Source organism: Gavia stellata, unplaced genomic scaffold, assembly GCF_030936135.1.
Source record: "Gavia stellata isolate bGavSte3 unplaced genomic scaffold, bGavSte3.hap2 HAP2_SCAFFOLD_164, whole genome shotgun sequence".
Lineage (NCBI taxonomy): Eukaryota > Metazoa > Chordata > Aves > Gaviiformes > Gaviidae > Gavia > Gavia stellata.
The window spans coordinates 66228-84659 of NW_026776631.1; the positions used below are offsets into that span (position 1 = coordinate 66228).

The 18432-nt window shown below is 60.4% G+C and overlaps 1 protein-coding gene across 1 annotated transcript; it reads left to right on the plus strand.

Annotated features, from left to right (window-relative positions):
- On the plus strand, positions 1–18105 carry LOC132321170 (maestro heat-like repeat-containing protein family member 2B). Its single transcript, XM_059834752.1, has 34 exons — positions 1–127; positions 638–777; positions 1476–1598; positions 2127–2292; positions 2695–2793; positions 3284–3435; positions 3825–3968; positions 4784–4853; positions 4965–5078; positions 5558–5631; positions 5973–6092; positions 6919–7026; positions 7222–7381; positions 7767–7807; positions 8094–8235; positions 8959–9011; positions 9451–9558; positions 9765–9884; positions 10070–10192; positions 11020–11181; positions 11408–11530; positions 11847–11914; positions 12277–12412; positions 12518–12613; positions 13082–13186; positions 13412–13535; positions 14488–14588; positions 15019–15171; positions 15727–15872; positions 16120–16282; positions 16579–16775; positions 17391–17528; positions 17720–17831; positions 17987–18105. The coding sequence occupies exons 1-34, from the start codon at positions 112–114 to the stop codon at positions 18023–18025; spliced, it is 3936 nt and encodes a 1311-aa protein (XP_059690735.1). The 5' UTR covers positions 1–111; the 3' UTR covers positions 18026–18105.
- Positions 18106–18432: the final 327 nt, after the last annotated feature.

Below are 18432 nucleotides of genomic sequence, written 5' to 3' on the forward strand. Positions count from 1 at the left end.
TCTATATCTTCCCAAGGGGCTGGTGCTGCCCCAGTTTCTCATGGCGTTCGCAGGAGGAGGACCCAGAGAGAGCAGTGCGTCCATCTGGGGGATCCTGCTGCCCTGAGGAGGATGAGAGCACTCAGAGGTGAGGCGGTGGTGGGGGGCTGGGGGCTGCTGCCTGCTGGGGGCTGCGTCCCCGTCACCTCTCATCCTGCTGCCAGGCACCTCCGAGAGGGCTCTGGCTCCATCCTCTCCCTGCCCTCCGTGGGGCAGCTGGGGACTGCTCAAAGACGACCTGGCCCGGCCAACTCTTGGTGGGGCTGCCCAGCCCCAGCCCTCCCAGCACCTCCTTGCAGGGTCCCATGTCCATGTCCCGCCCAGCTCGGGGCCCCCGTGCTGGACTCGCTCTAGCGCATTGCTGCCATTCTGTCACTGGGGAGCCCAGAATGGATCCAGTCCCCCAGTGTGGTATTCCCAGTGCGGTCTTCCCAGTGCCGCAGTGAGGGGAAGACTCCCTTCCCTCGTCCCACTGACTGCCCTCTTGCCAGTACAGCCCAGCACGGGCTGTTAGTGCTGGGAGAGGCTGGGAAGATCCTCTCCCCTCCCTGGTGCAAAGCCCTGCAGCCAGCAAAATGATTTCTTTCTTTTCTTCCAGCTCTCTGCCCGTGCTTTGGTTCTCAGTCCAGACCTGCACATCCTGAGGATGGAGGCAGGGCAAAGAAGGCTGTCCCTGAAGCCGTCACTACCTTTGTGGCTAGTGGGGCTTCTCTGCTAAAGCGGCTGCAAGACCATGAGGTGAGACAAGGGGGCTCGAGGGCTCCCCTCCAAGCCCTTGACTTCCCCAGGTGCCGTGGCAGAGGGGGATCTCGCCTGATGGCACCTCTGCCCTCCTGCAGGCGCTTCGTCCCCAAGCGCCGATCCTGCCGCTCCAGCTGGACTAATGCCACTGCTCCCTCCCTCCTTTCCCTGGGAGCTTGCAGTGCTCTCCTGGACAAAGCAAAGCCTCTGGCATAAATCCCAGCATCTCTCCAGCACCTTTGCCCAAGCGCTCAAGGCCCCACTTTAGCTTTGGTTCCAGAACTGTCCCAGCGCCTGGGCTCCTGCCTGTGCGAGGGGAGCGACACTGTGCCCCAAGGTGCAGGGAGTTCATGGCTCCCCCTCCTCAGGGACTGGTCTCATTCCCACATCTTCCTCTTCCTCGCCTGGCACTGTCCGTCTGACCTCCACCATCCCCCATCCTCAGGACCGACTTCCTAGGCTCCCGCATGGCCTTTTACCCTGGTGGAATCAACCTCCCTGTCTGGCTCTCTGGTAGTGTCAGAGGTGCTGTGGAAGATCTTGCCGTTCCCCATGGCTGTCCTGACCGATGCCTGCAGCTCGTACCTCGTGCCCATGGCAGAGAGATGATTTGGGGGGCAGTAGGTCTCTCTCGTGGGTCCCTGGCAATGAGGGCAAAGCAAGTCCCATCACTCCTATGTGTGGTCTGTCCCCAGGGTGACCGAGTGGAGACATACCGGGAGCTGGAGAGCTTCTTGCAAGGAGACGATGGCAGTTTGCAGAGCGGTGTCGTGAACCGCCTGATAGCAGAGGTGTCCAGTGACATGCGAGCAGCCCAGGTGAGCTTGTTCTCTTTCAAGGCCGCCAAAGCAGCCTGCCTCTGGCCCTGGTTTTTGGGGAAATCCAGAGCAGCACAGAGATGTTCCTCAACTATTCAGACCCAGTGGAGGTCCGAAGGGGACTCCTCCTTATAGGGAATTTGAAGAGGAGATGCAGAGAGTAGTGCAGAGAGGTGGACGCGGGGCTGTTTCTAACTGAGCGAGAGCTGGGTTCAAGCTCACTTGAGGAACAGCCCTGGGAACCCAGCAGCCCCGTGGAGAGGCCCCAGGGGGTCCTTGAGTCTGTGACAGTTTGTTCCTGGCATCTCTGCAGAGAGGGAGAGAAGGCAGCAGCACAGGGCTGTGCTAGGAAAAAGCCTCCCGCGTCTCACTGGGGAGCTGCTCGCCTACCCCAGGGTACAAGAGGCAGCAGGCGCCCGGCCTGAGCAAACTGCCCCGTGGGGTCTTGCAGGTGAGGCAGGGGCGTTCAGCCTGTCCGAGTGCCTCAGCCTTTTTCTCGGGAGTGTTTAACTTGTGGCACTTTTTCAGGGTGTGACAGATGATGTGAAGATGGCTGCTAGCGACGTCCTGGTGGCTCTGGCCCGCTCCCGCTTCCACTTTGTCATGTCTGAGCTCCAGAGCCACCTGAAGGCCATGGGGAAGGTCCCTGATGAGATCGTGCTCCTCACCTTGGGCAAAATGGCCCGCAGCTACGGTACGGCACCCTGGGCCTCTTGGTTTGGGTAGGGGTCTGTGATAACGGGGAGAAAGCACCCTCCCCCTTCCTGAAGGCTCTGTGTTGAACTGGGGGGCTATGAAGTCACCATGCCTCCTTGCTCTGTGCCAGGGCTGGCCGGCAGCTCTGCCTTACTAGCCCAGTCCTGGTTCCTGGAGGGTGGGAACCCACTGGAGACAAACCCGCAGGGTCTCTGCCCCGCACTGTCCTCCCCATTTCCCTAAAGGGCTTTCCTGTGTCCCCCTTGGGGAAGGCAGCCCTCCCCACACCCTCTGGCATGTCCCACATGGCCCAGCAGCCCCAGCCTTGCCAGGGATCGACCCCAGTCTCCCGTGTCTCTCACTGACCCTCTCGGTCCCTCTGTCCCTGCCTTCTCTGCAGCCCTGCGGTGCATCCCCTTCGTGGGAATGACGCTGCTTGCCCTGCGTGCCATGCTGAGCCGGGTGGGGAGTGGCCGGATCCTGCGCGCCGTCTGCAGTGGTGAGTGTCGGCTCCTTAGCTGGGGTCCCAGGGTCAGGGGCTGGGGTGGCCGTTGATGCCTCCATGTGATCTCAGAGGGAACATGGCAGGTGTCAGCCCACAGCGAGGTCAGGCCTTGGCGATCCCAAACCTCTGTGAGTGTGCAGAAGGAGCGGGAGAAGCCCCGGAGGTTTCTGTGGGTAGGACGCGACGGTGCTGCACAGGGGAACTCCTGGGTCCCTTCCCATGGCTTCTGTTCCCCTGTTTCCCCTGGGAAATACTGGAGGGGAACAGGCCATTGAGGAGGAAAAGGATGGGGAGGAGGAGAGAAACAGTGGGCTGTTTGAAACCAGACACCTCAAGGGCACAGCTTGGCCTCAGATGCAGATCTGGTCCTGGGCTGAGCCCTGCCGAGCCTGGGACCATCCTTAGAGCAGGCTTGGGTGAGGGTGCAAGGTTCCGTCCCTGCTGCAGACTCTCACGTGCTGCCCTTCCCTTTCTCCTGGTGCAGTTCTGGAGCAATGGTCAAAAGGGGTCAATACATACTTCGGCAGCCAGGAGCAATGCCCCTTCCCTCGCAATGTGGAAGCGCAGCTCTGTGAAGACATTTACCCAGTCTTCCGTTACGCGCTGGTAAATTGGCTGGGCTGCGAGGAAGAAGAGGTAAGAAGTGCTGCTTTCCACGCCTGGGGCCACAGCAGGGATGTCCACGTTGGTGGGTCTGTCTGTGGCTGGTGGGGTGCGAGCAGAGGGGTGAGGGGAGGGAGCGGTCTGAATGAGAAAGCATCCCAGGCCGGGAGCCTGCTGTCACTGTGCCTGGGGCTGGAGGCTCTCTGGCAGGAAGCAGCTGAGTCCTGGGGCCTTTCTGCAGGGAGGGCTGGGGTGCGAGCGTGGGGAACTGCTCTCTCTCCTCTGGAGTGAGCCCTTCTGCTGCAGGGCAGAAGGGAAAGGGAAACCCCTCCCAGTGGGAAGGGCAGACTGGTGTGCAGGCGATGCTGAGTGCTAGGCAGACCTTCAGCCCTCCAAGCAGAGCCTCTCCCTTCCCTCTTCAGGACAAGCAGGCTGTGCTCAGGGCGGTGGCTGCCATGATGGAGGTCCTGCTGCGTGAGGAGCAGCACCGCGAGCATGCCTGGGAGCAGCTCCTCTGGCTGCTGCACCAATCTCAGGAGGTCCGAGACACCTCCCGGGTCAACAAGGTGAGGTGTTGCGCAGGGCCCGGCGTGGCTGCTGGGGTGGGTCTGCGCGAGTGCCACGAGGCACTGGGGAGCTGTGGGGTGCCAGGAGGAGCTGGGAAGGCCTTAGAGAAGGAACAGGGAGGGGGAGAGCAGAGGAGGCCTGAGACTTCCCCGCACTCTTTGGGCAAGAAAAGAGAAATGCGGGGAGGGGCCAGAAGGGAGGCAAGAGTCCCCGGGGCTCGTCTTCTCAGGAAGGGAGGCATTGCCATCTCTGTAGCGCTCTGTGTGTGGGAAGAGCTTTGCCCTAATGCCCAGCGCTATGTCCAGTCCTGTCCAGTGAGGGCTGAGGTCTGATGAGTGGGAAGTGCCGGGAAACGGAGTTGTCAACAGCGGGCTCTGTTCAGAGGAAAGAGACCCTGCCGATGCTGCTCTGAGGGGAGGGCAAACAAGAAGCCCCATCCAGGAGGGTTTGTGGTTTTCCCTGGGAGCTGCTGTTAGGGACTCCCCTTCTCCCAGATGTGCTGGATTTCTCCCTTCCCAAGTGCCTTTAAGTAGCTTTAGCCTCCTCTTCCTCCCCCGTTGTCTCACAGACCTTCCTGCAGGCCAGGAACACGCCAGGATTTGTGAGACAGGTGCCACGTAGGTTCCTTAAGGCTGCAGGAGGCCTGATCCTGGCTGTTCGGAATGGGCCTGAGGGGCAGCCCTGTTCCCACAGTGATTTCCCTCTCAGCCAAGTCGCAGCAGGACTCTGGGAGAGGAGGGCAGAGAGCACCCTTTCTTTTCAGTCCCCCTCAATGCTGATGCAGATTTCTTTAAAACAGACCTTGTTCCCACAGCTCCCTGACGTGACCAAAGAGCCTGGCCTGGCCCCTAAGGCAGAACTTCCCCGCTGCATCGCGCTGCAGGGTAAGGAGAGGAGACTGGGCGATCCCCCGTCGTGCTGTGGCGGCTCTCTCCCTGTCCTCGGCAGTCAGAGGCAGCTGCCTGCTAGTGCAGAATGCGATTTCTTCCCTGCAGCACGAATATGCCCTGAGGAGACGGGCATGTTTCTGCACTCCCCGGAGAGCGGTGGGAGCAAGGCCGGTCGCGTGGCAGCCCTGGGCCTGCTGGGAGCGCTGGCCCACTCTGACGGTCAGTGCCATGGGCCAGGGACAGAAGGCAGGGGTTGGGGCTGCTGGGCTGAGAGCAGGAACGGGCTGAAAGCAGTGCACCTGCACCCAAAAGGAGCTGCAAAGAGCGGGTCCCCCAGCCGAGCTGACACCCTGCGACAGGGCTCGAGCTCTCCTCCAGCAGTTAGAAATGGTGCACACCAGGGATGATGCTCCAAGCTCAGTAACACGGGCAGGCTGGTGGGTGGGCGGGTGGGCTGGTGCACAGGAGCTGCTTGTACCCAAGTCATTTCTCACGTGCTCTGTGTTACCATATTACCATAGCTTTCAGTCCCTATAAAACAGCTGTGCCTCTAGAAATGGAGTCGCTCTGGCTATGCCGCTGCCTCCTGTGAAGTCAGAGTCAGGCCCCGCTTTTCTGTCCCGTTGGTGTGCGAAAAACTTGGAAGCTTCTGCCATTGGGGCTCTACCTCAATGCACACCTCTCCATATCTCTTCCAGCACCTGCAGTGAGAGAGAAGCTGCCCCAGGTGATGGAGGCCGTGGAGTCAGTGTGCAACGACCCCAGTGCCCAGGTGAGCTGGTTTGGGAAGGGACAGTGCCACCAGGGGAGGCAGAGGAAGCCTTTCCCTCAGGGCAGAGCTGGGGTGCCTGGGGAAGTGCCGGCGCATTGCCCAGGCAGTGGGTGATGGCTCCTCCCCGGGGAGAGCTGGCAGAGTGGAGCAGGGAGGTCGCTGTGCTCTGTGGAGCAAATGCCCGTCCAGCCTGGTGCTAAAGCCCAGCCCTGATGGCCGGAGCGAAAGCTTCTGCCGTGCGCTTGTCATCTCTCCGCGAGCCACAAAGGCTGCCCCCAAGCAAAGGCGGCTTCCCTTTGGATTTTGAACAGGAGGACCGTAACCACGCTCTCCCCTGGCAGGTGCGGAGGGCAGTTCTGGAGTTCATCCGGGAGCTGCTCAGCTCCGGCTCCCAGAGCTGCTGGGCATGGGATGTGGTGGGGCACATCTTCAGCGAGTTCAGCCGGACCTCAGGCAGACTGGTAAGGGCAGAGCGAGACACCTGGGGCTTCCAGCAGTGCCTGGCCTGTGCTGAGAGCTTCTGCAGGCATCCTTGAGCATGGAGAGCTCCACGCTGCAGGGCCATCAGCGCCGGCGCTGCCATTGGAATGACCTGCAAATGGCTGTTCCTCGTGTGTGTGTGTGCTGATGTTGGTGGAGACGTCAGTGAATGATGAGGGTTTGCACCCGGGCGTGCCACCTGGGACTGTGGGTCTGCCTGCGCACCCCACAGGCTGAACTGTGCCCACAGACACCTTCAGCAAAGCTGCCTTGCAAAGGGAGGGGTCTTCTAGGGACAGGACATCCTCCATCCTTAAGTGCTCACAGACAATCAGCAAAACACAGCCACTGCAGCCAGATGGGCCTGGCTAGAGGATCTTTCTGTGGTGTTCTCATACTCTGGCCCTCCAAAGCATGCCCTGCCCATCCAATAGCAGTCTGGGGACCCGCATCCCTTCTGGCAAGGGGACAGGCCGTCTGGCAGTCCCTTTGGTGAGTGTTTCCATCTGGGTGCCCAGGAGATGAAGGATGGGCATGGCTGAGCCTTTTGCTGACTTGCTGAGGATCTTCCCTCTGGCTAGAGCCTCCCTCCAACCGGGGGATCTGTGCGTGTTGCTTTGCTCCAGGGCTTTCTAGTCCTTCCCAGGGTCTGGGAAGTGGTTCCCGAGCTGGGTCTGGCCGTTCTTGTCCTCCTTCTGGAGGTCAGTGCTCCTGGGAGGTTGGCGCAGGAGCACTGGTGAGGCCATGCCTGAGCCTTGTCGGTCGGGAGCTGAGAGTAACAGGGGTTTTGCCAACTCTGTCTTACAGGTGGCAGGAGGCCTTTTTGCCTGGGTAACACCGGAGGAAGGAGCTCTTCGAGCCCTGTGTGTGGACATCCTGGGCTCGCTGGACGTCTCTCTGAGAGGGATGACCAAAGTAAGTCACCCTGTGCCCTGCTGCTGTGGCCACTTCTTGCCTTCAGGACATTTTTCTTCGTGCTTCCCCATGCTGTGAACCTCTCCCCTCACATGTGCTGAAGCACACAAGGCTCAGGGAACCGCAGACTGTCACTTTTGTCTTCGAGCTGAATAGAAATGCTGATGTGGTGAATTGCCTGGTTCTTCTCTGCAGCTCCTGTGGCCGAGGCTGCTGCAGTACGTAGTGCCAGCCCAGTACAGCGGCATGCTGATCCCACTCTCCCGCTGTCTCCGAGCCCTAGTTGAGAGACGGGAGAGCACAGGGTGTGAAGAAGACGAGGAGGAGCCTGACGCCGTGGACTCCCAGGAGCGAGGTAGAAGCTAATGGGTTCAGCCAGGGGCTTGGCCAGTCTGTGTCTACATGCACCCTGCCAGCCCTCAGCAGAAGCCTGGGAGAACCAAAGGGCGGAGCCAGGCTCTGCTGCTGGGCACGAGGGGCTCTGCCCTGCATTGCCCCTTGCCCAGCGCAGAGGCCCGTCTCTCCTGCTCGCAGCACTCTCCTGGCGAGCCGGGGCTTGTTCCTGGCCATGTTGGAGCTGCCTTCGTCCCGTGCTGGGCAGCCCTGGGGATTTCTCCCGGGTCAGCGCCGTGGCAGCACAGCTGCTCTCAGCCCTCAGCCCTGTGTGGGGCATCGGAGGCGCGATGGGCACGGCATGGCAGGGGCTCGTTGGCTCACCTAGCCTTTCTTCCTCCCCACAGCCCGGCTGCCGGTTCCCCAGGCCCTGCTGGCTCGACTGCTGGTGAGTAGTGGGGCCCGGGGGAAAGAGCTTTTCTGGCCAGGGGTGGTGGGGGAGCCCAGGGCAGAGATGCTGTTGAGGCCCGTGCCGGGATCCCCCAAGGAGGAGGCAGTGTGCCTGAGACTGCCTGGGCCTGTCCGGTATCCCACTCCTTTCTTGGGGCTAGCAGCACCCCGGGTGCAGGAGCGGCATCGAGCTCCCTCCATCCCTCCATCCCTCCCTCCCTCCCTCCCGGGAAAAACTGCAGCTCTGGTGGCAGGAGTGACCCTTCTCTCCTGCCCTCGCCTAGGTGGTGGCAGCAGCTCCTCACAAGAGCGGCGAACGTGCAGTCGCTGCCTTGCAGCTGCTGCAGGCCCTGCATGGCAGGATACACCGAGCCTTGGGGGTGGTGTGGACTACCGAGATCCCCCTCCTGCTGCAGTACTTGGAAGGTAAAGTGCGGGTGGGGAGGGAGAGGCTGGGGGGAGGGAAGGGGGTCAGGAAAATGCAGCTTCCCAGCGTGACGGAGGAGAATTGTCCCCAGTTCCCCAGCACTTGCTCTGCAGCCTTTCCCCTTCCAGGGAGCCAAAGCTGAGGCTGGGGGCAGCCGTCCCCCAGTGTCGATTTGGCCCAGGGGATGGATGGGGCTGTTGATGTCCTTTTGGAGGGCAGGTCTTGGCGGCACCCCCATGTCCTGGCCGGGACGGTGTTTGGGGAAGGGACAGGACTGGTGCTCCTGGAGGGGGTGCAGCCCCTGGCTTTGGAGAACCAAGTTGCCAGGCCAGGCCAGGTTTGCAGCAGCTGTCCTTGGCAATAGCCTGGGAGAAGAGCTGCAAATGGGCAGAAAGTGGTGGGTCATTAAGGAGAAAATGTGTGTTGCCAATGCACGCTGGCACGCAGTGGTCGGAGTTGTTCTGGGAGCTGCAGTCAAGCAGTGGGGATCTGTTGTGGACAGCACGTCCTTGCCCAGCTTGAATCAGTGGCCCTGACAAATGTCCCTGGGATCCCTCCTGTGTCTTTGGCCTCACAAGGGCTTTGGTGTAGGTGCTTGTAGGCCCTTTCTAGCCTGATGGCCTGGGAATGTTGGGAGGTCTGACCGCAGAGGAGACCACAGGGCTCGTCTTTGGTGTGAGCTTAAATAGCAGCGAGGGCTTTTGCTTCCTCTTGCTTTCTAGGGAAAACCAAGAGGTCCCTGGACTCTGCAGAGTGGGAGCATCGTGTGCTCAAGGTACAGCATCCTTGGGGGGTGTCACAAATAGAGGGGGAGAAGAGGGAACAGACAAAGTTGTGGGAGGAAGCTCGGGGCTGCCTGTGTAGGCAGCAGGAGTTGGGGGCACCTCCTGAGTGCCCTGTGCCTCCCCCCGCAGTAGGTGCCTGCCCGCTCAGAGGAGCTGCTGTCTGCGCACGTGCCACGGCTGATGGCTAATGCCCTCTATCGCTGTGGCACACGCCTTAGCACTGCCTCCTCCTCTATGTCTGGCATGCCGGGAGGGTCTCGCCTGAGGTGTTAGGAGAAGAGGGAGGCTGGTGAAAAGAGGGCTGGGTGGGGCAGGGGAAGAGTCTGCCGTTCCCAGTAGCTCCCCTCAGCAGTGTCCCGGGACATGCGAGCGTAGAAAGCATCCTGGCCAAGGGCAGGGGAACACTCGCTTCCTCTCTGTTCCCCACAGTTCCTGCGAGCGTCGCTGGAGCCCATCGAGGACAGGGCCTGGACCATGGGCCTGAGCCAGGAGCTGAGCCAGCAGCTGGGCAGCTCTGCCCCCGGCTCCTGGGAGAAGGTGTGTCTCCTGCCCCGCGCCAGGGCTGGGGCTCTGCCCACGCAGGCGGTTTTCATTGCTTCCCCTTCTCTTGCCCCCAAAATGCGCCTCCCTGGGCTACTCCAGTGGCTGGCTACCACCAGGGGTGGTCGGGTCTGTCTGGGGCCAGACCTTTCCTGACAGGTCGGTCCATGACCACATCTCGGACGTGGCCTCCTCTCTTGCAGCTTTTCCTGTACAAGGCCCTTGGGACAGTGCTGGCAGCTTGTCAGGATCTCAGACACGTCCAAGGGCAGGTGCTGAGGTTCCTGCAGGAGACAAACCCTGTGCAGCTGTCTGAAGCCCAGGTGAGGTGATGTTCCTGTCCTGCGCATCCCCTGCCTGTTCCTGGGGGAGAGGCAGGGCTGCTCCAGACCTCGATTTCCCCCTTGCTGCCATTTCCCCCTTGCCGCAATGTCCTGCCTGGCCGTTGTTGCTGGCCATGGCCGAGTGCCTGGGCTGGAGCCAACTCCCTGTTTCTCTGTGGTTGCAGGGAATGATTTCTGTTGTGTCCCACACGGCTGAGAGCCACTTCCATCTGGTCTTGGACACGGTGAACATGTTCTCCACCGCTTTCACCAGAGGCTGGTTTTATCAGACTTCCATGGGCTGGAAGGTAAAGGATCCAGGGTTTCCCTGTTTGGCTTTCCTTTTTTGGCCTTCTTTCACTTCTACACCTGCAGCAGCCAAGTTGTGGCAGCTGCCTTGAGATAAGCATTCGTGTAAGAGCTAGCCGAGACCTCTGTTTCAGAGGGGACGTCCTGGCATTGGGGCCCCTGAGGTGTCTTTGGAGAGGAGGGGGTTTGACACCGGGTGGATCAGAGCCACCCAGCTGGGGCAGCTGCAGCGGTTGCTTGCTTGCAGCCACATTGCCCCTGACTTAACTTCAGCAGGAGCTGGCGACAAGGGGGTGGGCACGGTGTGACACTCTGACCCTTCCCCAAAGCTGAGGGCCAAGAGCAGGAGCCTGGTGAAGTCTCACTGGCTCTGCTCCCCACCTGGGGGCTGTGGGGAAGCCTTTCAGGGCAGGGCAGGGCCCTACAGAGAGAGCGGTGCAGCCTGGCCTGGGGAGGTGAGCAGAGTGGGCTCATCTGCACCCCTGACGAGCACGGGCTGCGTGTCTGAGCAGGACCGTGACAGGCTCTGTCAGATACCTTTCCACAGAAAGGTTCCAGGCAGCTCCCCGACCTCTCAAATCAGTGGTAAAAGAGCCAGCAGTGTGTGCGATGCTGGCTGTACCTCATCCCCATCCCCATGCGAGATCCCAAGCTGTGGGATGGGAACAACTTCTGGCCTTGGAACTCGCAGCTCGAGGAGTGGCCTGGGGAGCTGCTGGGAGGTGCCCAGGGAAACAAGGAGCTGGTGAGGGTGCAGGGCAGGGCCTGCCACAGGAGCCTGCCAGAGTCCCGGGGCTGACCTCTCAGGGCATCTCTGTTGACACAGGTCCAGCAGCAGCAGAAGATGGAGAGCGCCCAGGCCATTTGTGCTGCTCTGATGTGCACCTACAGCGGCATTGCACTGCGTGCCCCCAAGGAGCAGCTGCTCACCCGTGTGGATAAAGAAATCGTGGGCAACATCCTGCGGCTCTCCAGAGCTAAACAGAGGGTAGGAGCATGGGGCACACAGGGCAGGGATGCCTGGGTGTCCCAGCTTCAGCCCCTTGGGGCTGGGGTGCACCGAGGTGGACGGTCCCTTTCTAAAGATCAAACAAGGAAGGGTTTGTCCTCAACGTCCAGATCCAGCCCCCCATGGGTTTCCCCTGCCCATGCTCTTCTTCCACCTCTCAGCCCTTCAAAGAGTTGAAGGGGTGCTTTGCTCTCTTTGGCCTCAGGACTTGCAGCTCAAGCTCGCCCTGGTGCAGAGCATCACCGAGGTCAGCTGTGCCATCCAGGCTGTGGGCGACTGCGGCAGCTTTGAGCTGTCCTTAAAGCAGGAGGCAACGTGGACCTTGCTGGTGAGTGCCTGTAGCCGGGGCGGTCGCACGGGGGAGTTTTGGGCTGTGCCATCGGACTCGTTACCCCAGAGGCACGATGGTCTCTGGGCTTCACGTGAGCTCCTGGAGCTGTGTCCGGAGCTGGTGGGGCTCTTGAGTGCTGGTGCTGGGTGGCTGTGGCTGGGGAGCAGGGTCCCTCCTGCAGTGCCTTTGGGGATGCGTGGGGGTGCCGGGGCAGTGTCTGCCCAGGCCTGGCAGCAGAGCCTGTCCCCAGGGGAGGCGGGAGGGCTGTCTCGTGCCCCTGCCAACTCTGTGCTTCTCTCTCTGGGACTTGCAGGACTGGATCAAGGGGGAGCCCTGGGACTCCCTGGTGTATGGAGTGTTCCAGGCCCTGGAGGAGTTGAGGTGAGGTCTGTTCCCCGGGCTGTGGGGACTCCCAGTGTGCCCCATCCCAGCTGGCTGGGGCAGCCCCAGTGGCCTTGAGCATGGGGCCGGGAGCTGCTGGGGCTGTGGAGTGGGAGGGTGTTCCCCATGTCGGGTGTCTCCCACAGGAAGGGAGCCCCCGAGGTTCCTTAACCTGGGGGCAGGGGTTTGCCTGCTGCCTGGGAGGAGGCAGGAATTGCTGGCGCTGAAGGCAGTGCTCGCTGGCGTGGGCGGGGGTGTGTTGGATTTGGGGCCCTCGATTAGGAGGAACCCAGATGTGGTTTGAGCCACTCTGGAGACAGTAAATCTCCTTTGTGTTTTCTCTTCCTTTTTCCTCTGGCCAGCAAGCTGAGGCCACCTCTGAGGCGGGAGGAAAATCACAAGCTGCTGGCAGTGTGCTGCCAGACTGTCTTGTCCTGTCCTTCCAAGGAGCAGATGAAAAAGGGCAGGAAGACAGTGAGGGCAGCTGTGAACATGCAGGTACCCGCTGGCCAGTGCCTGCCCACCCCTGGGTCAGGATCCCACCTCAGTGCGCCCCGGCAGCCCCCATGATGCAGAACCTCAGCTCTGCTTTCCTGCTTTCAGCTTCTGCACAGGAGATGCGTGGAAGATCTGGGCCATCTCCTAGAAACCTTTCTGGAGGCAGAGGTGACCTCTGCCTGCTTTGATGACATGGTCCATGTGAGTAGCCGTGGGGCAAGAGGGAAAGTGTTTCAGGGGCAGAGAGTGGAGGCCTTAGAGGGTGTTAGGAGGTGGATACCTTTCCTGCGGGAACGTGGGGCTTTGGCTCCTTGCTCTGAGGCTGTGCGTCTGGCCGGGGCCAGGGGCTGAGCTGGGGGACGGGAGCGCCCGGCCACTGCAGCCTCTGGCCAGGCAGAGCAGTGGGCCCTGATGGAGGGAAAGCCCAGAGCCAGCCCTGAGCTGGCTGAGAGCAGCCTGGAGGAAGGCTGGAGTGGGGAGACGCTGGCAGTGTAGCAACAGCAGCCTCAGGGCAGAGGCAGCTGGAGGGAGCGAGGCAGTGGAGGCAGCAGTGCCAGTGCTCGGTGGGGCTGGGGTTGGCACTGGGAAGGGGCCAGAGAAGGAGGGAGTTGGAGAGGGATCTCCGGGAGAGAAAGATGCCTGTTGTGAGAGAGATGCACCCTGCCTCAGGTCCTGAAGGGCTGGCTCACCTCAGCCAACGAATGGGAGCGGGAGAGAGCCCTGCAGGTTTGTGCCCATGTGCTGGGAGTGTGCAAGGAGCGATTCGAGCTCATGGTGAGTAGAGCCCCCCCGCGTGCCCTGGCGCCCTTTTCCCACCATTCATGGCCCCAGAAGGGAGCCCTGCCCAACTGGGTGCTGGGTTTTGGGGCTCCAGGGATTACGGGGCAGCCCTTCTGCCTGCCCCTCTGCCCAGTCGCTGCTCAGGGAGCAGGATGGGCGATAGAGGCGAGCGGGTGCTGGGGCTGCCTGCGACCCTTTTCCTGCTGCTCTCCCCTGCAGAGAGGACGTCCTTGCAAGCGGTTCGGCTCCCTGGTGGGATTGCTGGCAACTCTGACCAGCGACTGCCTGGCCACGTCCCGCCAGAGGGCATGGGTCTGCCTTGGCTACCTTCTCCAAATGCAAGGTAAGGAGAGTGGGCGCTTCCCAGCCTTGCTCAGCCTGATCCTCCCTCCCTTCCCGGCCTGGCACCACTGGGATCCTGCAGGGCCAGGCCCTGTCCCCAGGAGGGAAGCGGGAGGCAACGTGCTTGGCTGGTTTTGTGCCCCCACCCTGTTAGCCCTCTGCCTCCCTGGACATGTCAGGAAGGATCCCTGGGAGAGGGTCGCTGAGTCCCACCTCCGCAGCGCATGTGTGCAGTTGGTCAGGGCCATCCCCCACTGCTGTCTGAGAGCAGGACATTGCCACCAATGCTGGGGACTGTCCCCCTCCATGTCTGCCCCCCTCCACGTTCCAGGAGAGACAGAGGGTGGTCAGACAACTCGCTCGGATGAGGCCCCTGACATTCCAGAGGGTGCCTTCCCCCTTGCTCCCTGCCTTGAGCCTGGAGAGACAGGCAGCTCCCCAGGCAAACTATCCAAACTCATCGCCGCCAGGGAAGAACTCTCCTGCTGAGCACAAGAGAGGAAACCAATTTGCTGCCCAGAGCAAACTGGGCAGGGAAGAGGGATCTGAACTGCAGGCCCGGGGCGTGCCGCAAAGGGTTGTGTTTGAACCGTTTCCTCTTCAGGCAGCAGGGTCTGCCTGTGCTGAGGCAGTCACGGGGAGGTTTCCTGCCTCCCAGAGACGATGGTGGCCTGTGTGGGAACAGGGGACACAGCTGCTGGGATCAGAGGCCAGTAGCTGCTGAAACCCTGAAGCCCCAACAAATGGTTCTAGGAGGAAGAGGGCTTTTTCCAGCCCGGGATTTGTCAGCCATTTATCGGGCTCAGGAAATCCTGCTGCACCGAGTTCAGGAGGGCCCTGGGTTTCCCTGTGGCTTTCACTGCCACCCCCTGGGTTCTCCTTTAGCAGTATCTAGGGCCAGAGGTTGCCTTTCTGTGGGCGTGACTCCCCTTTTCTTCTGGTGTTTGTTCCAGCCAGGACCATGGAGGTGGTGCCTCAGGCAGATGAGATCAGGTGCCTTGGTGAGGAGCTGAACAGCCCAGACACCGTGCAGACCTGCGCCAAAATAGCAAAGGTAACTGGCCCCAAAAGAGCGGGGTGGGGGCCCAGCTCCTGGGCTCCTGCACATCTCCCTGCTCCCCTCCAGCGTCCCTCGCTGTCTCCAGAGCAAGCTGTCCAGGATGGCTGTTGTTAGCAAGTAGCAGGAGGCTTTGAGACAAGACTGTCCTTCAGGCATGCTGGAGCAGATACCGTATATGTGTGCGTGTGCGAGTGCTCTTGTCAGAATACAAATTTGGTACATAATAAGCAAACAACATGGGGGGCGACACTTCCCAATCGGGTAGCTGCATCAGATGTAAACAGCACTGTATGCATAGCAGGAGGAAAAAGTGATTGCCCCCTGCACGACTGCCGAACTAACAGTTCTGTCAAGTTTCCTTTCCATTCTGAATTGCTGGAGCAGAGCTGTGACGTGGTCTCTCTTGTTCCTGACTTCTCTCCAGGCTGTTTGCAAGTGCATCCCTCCAGCGCAGGCTACGGACTTTCTGACTGCGGTCCTGCCCAGCTTGCTGCACGTCACACCCACGTGTGTGAAGCCACTATGGAAGTGGGTGTTCATCTTCCTGGTGGAATGCAGGAAGGAAATAGTCCAGGAGGTAAAGGCGACCTTTTTCCCATTTGACTTTGTCTTTGCTCCTGTTGGCTGTTTAACGACACCCTGTGCAGTTGGCACAGGCTCAAGAAATGCCACCTGTGTGTCGAGCCAAGGGGCTGCTGAAGGAGTCAGGTGCCCTTGCAGAGGCCCTGCAAGGCGACTTCAGGGTCTCAAAGAGCGTGTTTGGTTTTGCTCTTGCATCGCTACACACATGTGGGGAGAGTTCTTCAAGTGTTGGGTGTGAAACGTGCCCGTGTCCTCTGTGTGCACAAGGGCACGCAGCTGCTCGTACGGTTGGGCCCAGGCACATGCAGTGACTGAGTCTGTGCGTGTGAGCGCGTGCATGTGTGCATACGTGTGCACAGTTGCCAAGAGCACACCCAGCTCCAGACGTGAGCCAGGGCCAGGCAGGGTGGAAGGGGTGAGGTTTCAAGCTAGGTCTGGACCCTGTGTCACGGGAGCAGGCACTGGTCCTGTGCTGAATGACTGTGTCTGGGCCCCGCAGGAGGGGGTAAAGGATGCACCGAGCCCTTCTTTCTCCTCCATTTCCATTCAGGTGCCAAAAATCCTGAAGACCCTTTGCACCTACATGCGGCAGAGCACCCACAGGCCCTTCCTGCTCTGGGCCGTGTTTCTCCTCGCCCACTTTCACCAGGAGCCCGTCATCAGCAGTCTCCTCCGGAAAGGTCTGCCCATGGACAGGTACGTGCACCAGCCACTTCCCCACTGTAGTCAAACAGAGACCCCACAGCTTGCGTGCACTGGGGTGGCCCAGTTAAGAAGCAGGTCTTTTTTCTGCCTGAGCTGTCTTGAGTGTTGCAAGACTGTGTGCTTGTGTCTCTGCCGTGACTGGGGCGTTGTAAGCCCCATTGCAGAGGAGGAGAAGGTTTGAGGGCACTGCAGGACTGCGAAGATACGGGCTCAGGGGTGAACATCTGTTCCCTTGCAGTGACACGGTGGAGCTGTGGAGGAGCCTGGGGAGAAGCACCATTGGGATTCAGATCCTGAGGTGCTTAGTGGAGAAACTAAACAGAGCACGAAACAACTGCCTGGGGACCAACTCCTCCGCTTGTGAGTGGCACTACCATGAGACTGCTCTGGAGACTTTGATGGTACGTTCAATGGCAGACACGTTTCTGTAGCTTTGCATCTGCTTTGTAACTCCTGCTTCGGAAAAGGGGGAGTCAGGTGCCCTTTGCAGATGCCCCTGGAGACTCCCAGGGCGCTGTGCTGGGCCAGCCTCAAGCAGTGTGGGGAGCTGGGACAGTGTTGTGCTCCTGAGCCACAAGGCTGTCGCAGAAGTGACAATTGCGGACAGTAACCCCCCTGCCCCAGGCAGGCAGGGGAACCAGGCTGGTGGGAAAAGGCCTTGCCTGAAGAGGGGCTTCTTGGTCACGGTTCTCTGCAGATCACCCGTGCCATCTCCGAAGTGGTGCTTGCCCTGAGGAGCACGGAGGAGCTCAGGCAGCTGCTTCCCCACCTCCTTCCCAGCCTCCTGAGGTGGGCCAGCGAAACCCTGGGCGAGGAGCGGCTGCTTTCCCCCCTGGGAGAAGGCGGAAGACAACTGTTCCTCAAGGGCCAGGTGCTTGAGGAGAAGCCGTGCAGGTAAGGAGCCGAAGGGGCAGATGGAGGGGCTGGCTTCGGTTCCCCTCGCCAAGGCACGTGCCTTTGTGGGGTTGAGGGAGGGCTTTGCCTGCCCCGCTTCCTAGATGAGCAAACTGCTCGTCGTGGTTGGGTTTACTTCTGCTCCTTCATGGGGAAACTCCAGCTCCCAGGCAGGAAGGTCTGAGGCAGCTCGTGCTGTGGACGGCTGTCATCTTGCCTTCTGCATACCCTTGCATGCACGATAGCTTTGCACTCCCTCAGCGGACCCCCACCGGGGGGGAGCGTGACTCTTGCGGGCAATGGCATCATTCTTCACAAAATGCTGGTGGGAAGAGGTATTAGGTGTTGCCTTGGTTCTCTAGCATGGAGTCAGTCCAGGGGCGTGGAGTTTCTTCTGCTTCAGTGGGTTTGGGGCATGATGAAAATGCCAGTGTCGTTAGCTGCAGTCTACGAAGCATCATTCCCGGGGTATTTAGCTCTGCTAAAGAGAAATCTTCCCCTAAACTGCAGTGATTTGATCTTTCTTTGGTTTTGTGGTGCTGCTGCTGTTTTGATTTTTTTCTTGTTTTGTTTGACTGTGTTTTGACTGGGTTTGTGTTTTGTTTCTTTTGCCAGGGTTTTCCTTATGGCTTTAGAGTTGGTGCTAGGCAAATGCATGGCAGAGAAGTGGATGCGGCTGCTCATGAATCGGGCAGCGTGGGCTCTCCTTGAAGACCCCCTGACCCATTCTGATGGGGTGCGTCTCCTGACCAGGTAAGAGTCGCAGGGATGCACATGGCTGCCTCCTGCGGGGCTGTGCCCAGGGAAATGCCTGCAGGACCCTTCCAGCATGCCTGGGAAGCCGTCCTGAGCTGAAGAATAGTATCTGCATTGGTGTACATGAATTTTGGCAACCTGGCCTTCCTGGGTAACTGTGTGTCCCTCGCTTGTGCTCCCTTGCACAGCGTCCTGGTCCATGCTGGGCTTCTATCACCCTGTCTGAAGCAGACCCTCTTCCCATGGCTGGATTCCTGCTCAGTTAAGCTGCGGGTGACAGCTACAGCCTTCTTTGCTGAGGTAAGGCAGGGGGTGGGGAAGGAAGGGTTCAGAGGGTTTTAGTGAGATCCGGCTCCTTGGGACGTCTGTTTTTGTGGGAAGATCCCTGGAGCGGAGCAGACAGGGGAGCGCCTGGCCAGGACCAGGTCCCCACAGCACTGCCTGTGTCCTTCCAGCTCTCTTGGGACTGCAGCACAACAAGGACCCGCGAGTGAAGCAGGCACTAGAGGAGTCTCTGCACGATACCTGTCCCCAGCCAGCACCAAGGAGTTAATTAAATAAAGCTCAGCACAAGATGCCTAAAGGGCAGTGTATCTTTTTTCCCCCGATGGCACCCTTGTGCTTGGCGGGACCACATGTGGGTGACACCGAGGCTGGGGGCTGCCAGCTGCATGGCCCCTCCCGGATCTTCGTGGGCTGGGCACAACGCAGTCATGCCGGGACAGACCCCAGAGCAGGGGTCTCCCCATGGGGTCCTGGGGCCTTGCCTCCCACTGCCCATGGGGATCCCCTTGCCACCCCTCCCACCACGGCACGACCACCTCTGGCACCAGCAAGGGCTGGCGCAGGGAACAGCCCAGGAGAGCCCTGACCATACCACCACAGCAGGCTTTGCCCTCCC

Excerpts from the sequence above, each read along its gene's own strand:
- LOC132321170 (XM_059834752.1), top strand. Across the intron at positions 7,382-7,766 it reads CGTGGACTCCCAGGAGCGAG|CCCGGCTGCCGGTTCCCCAG; the intron begins GTAGAAGCTAAT and ends TCCTCCCCACAG. Across the intron at positions 12,413-12,517 it reads GGGCAGCTGTGAACATGCAG|CTTCTGCACAGGAGATGCGT; the intron begins GTACCCGCTGGC and ends TCCTGCTTTCAG.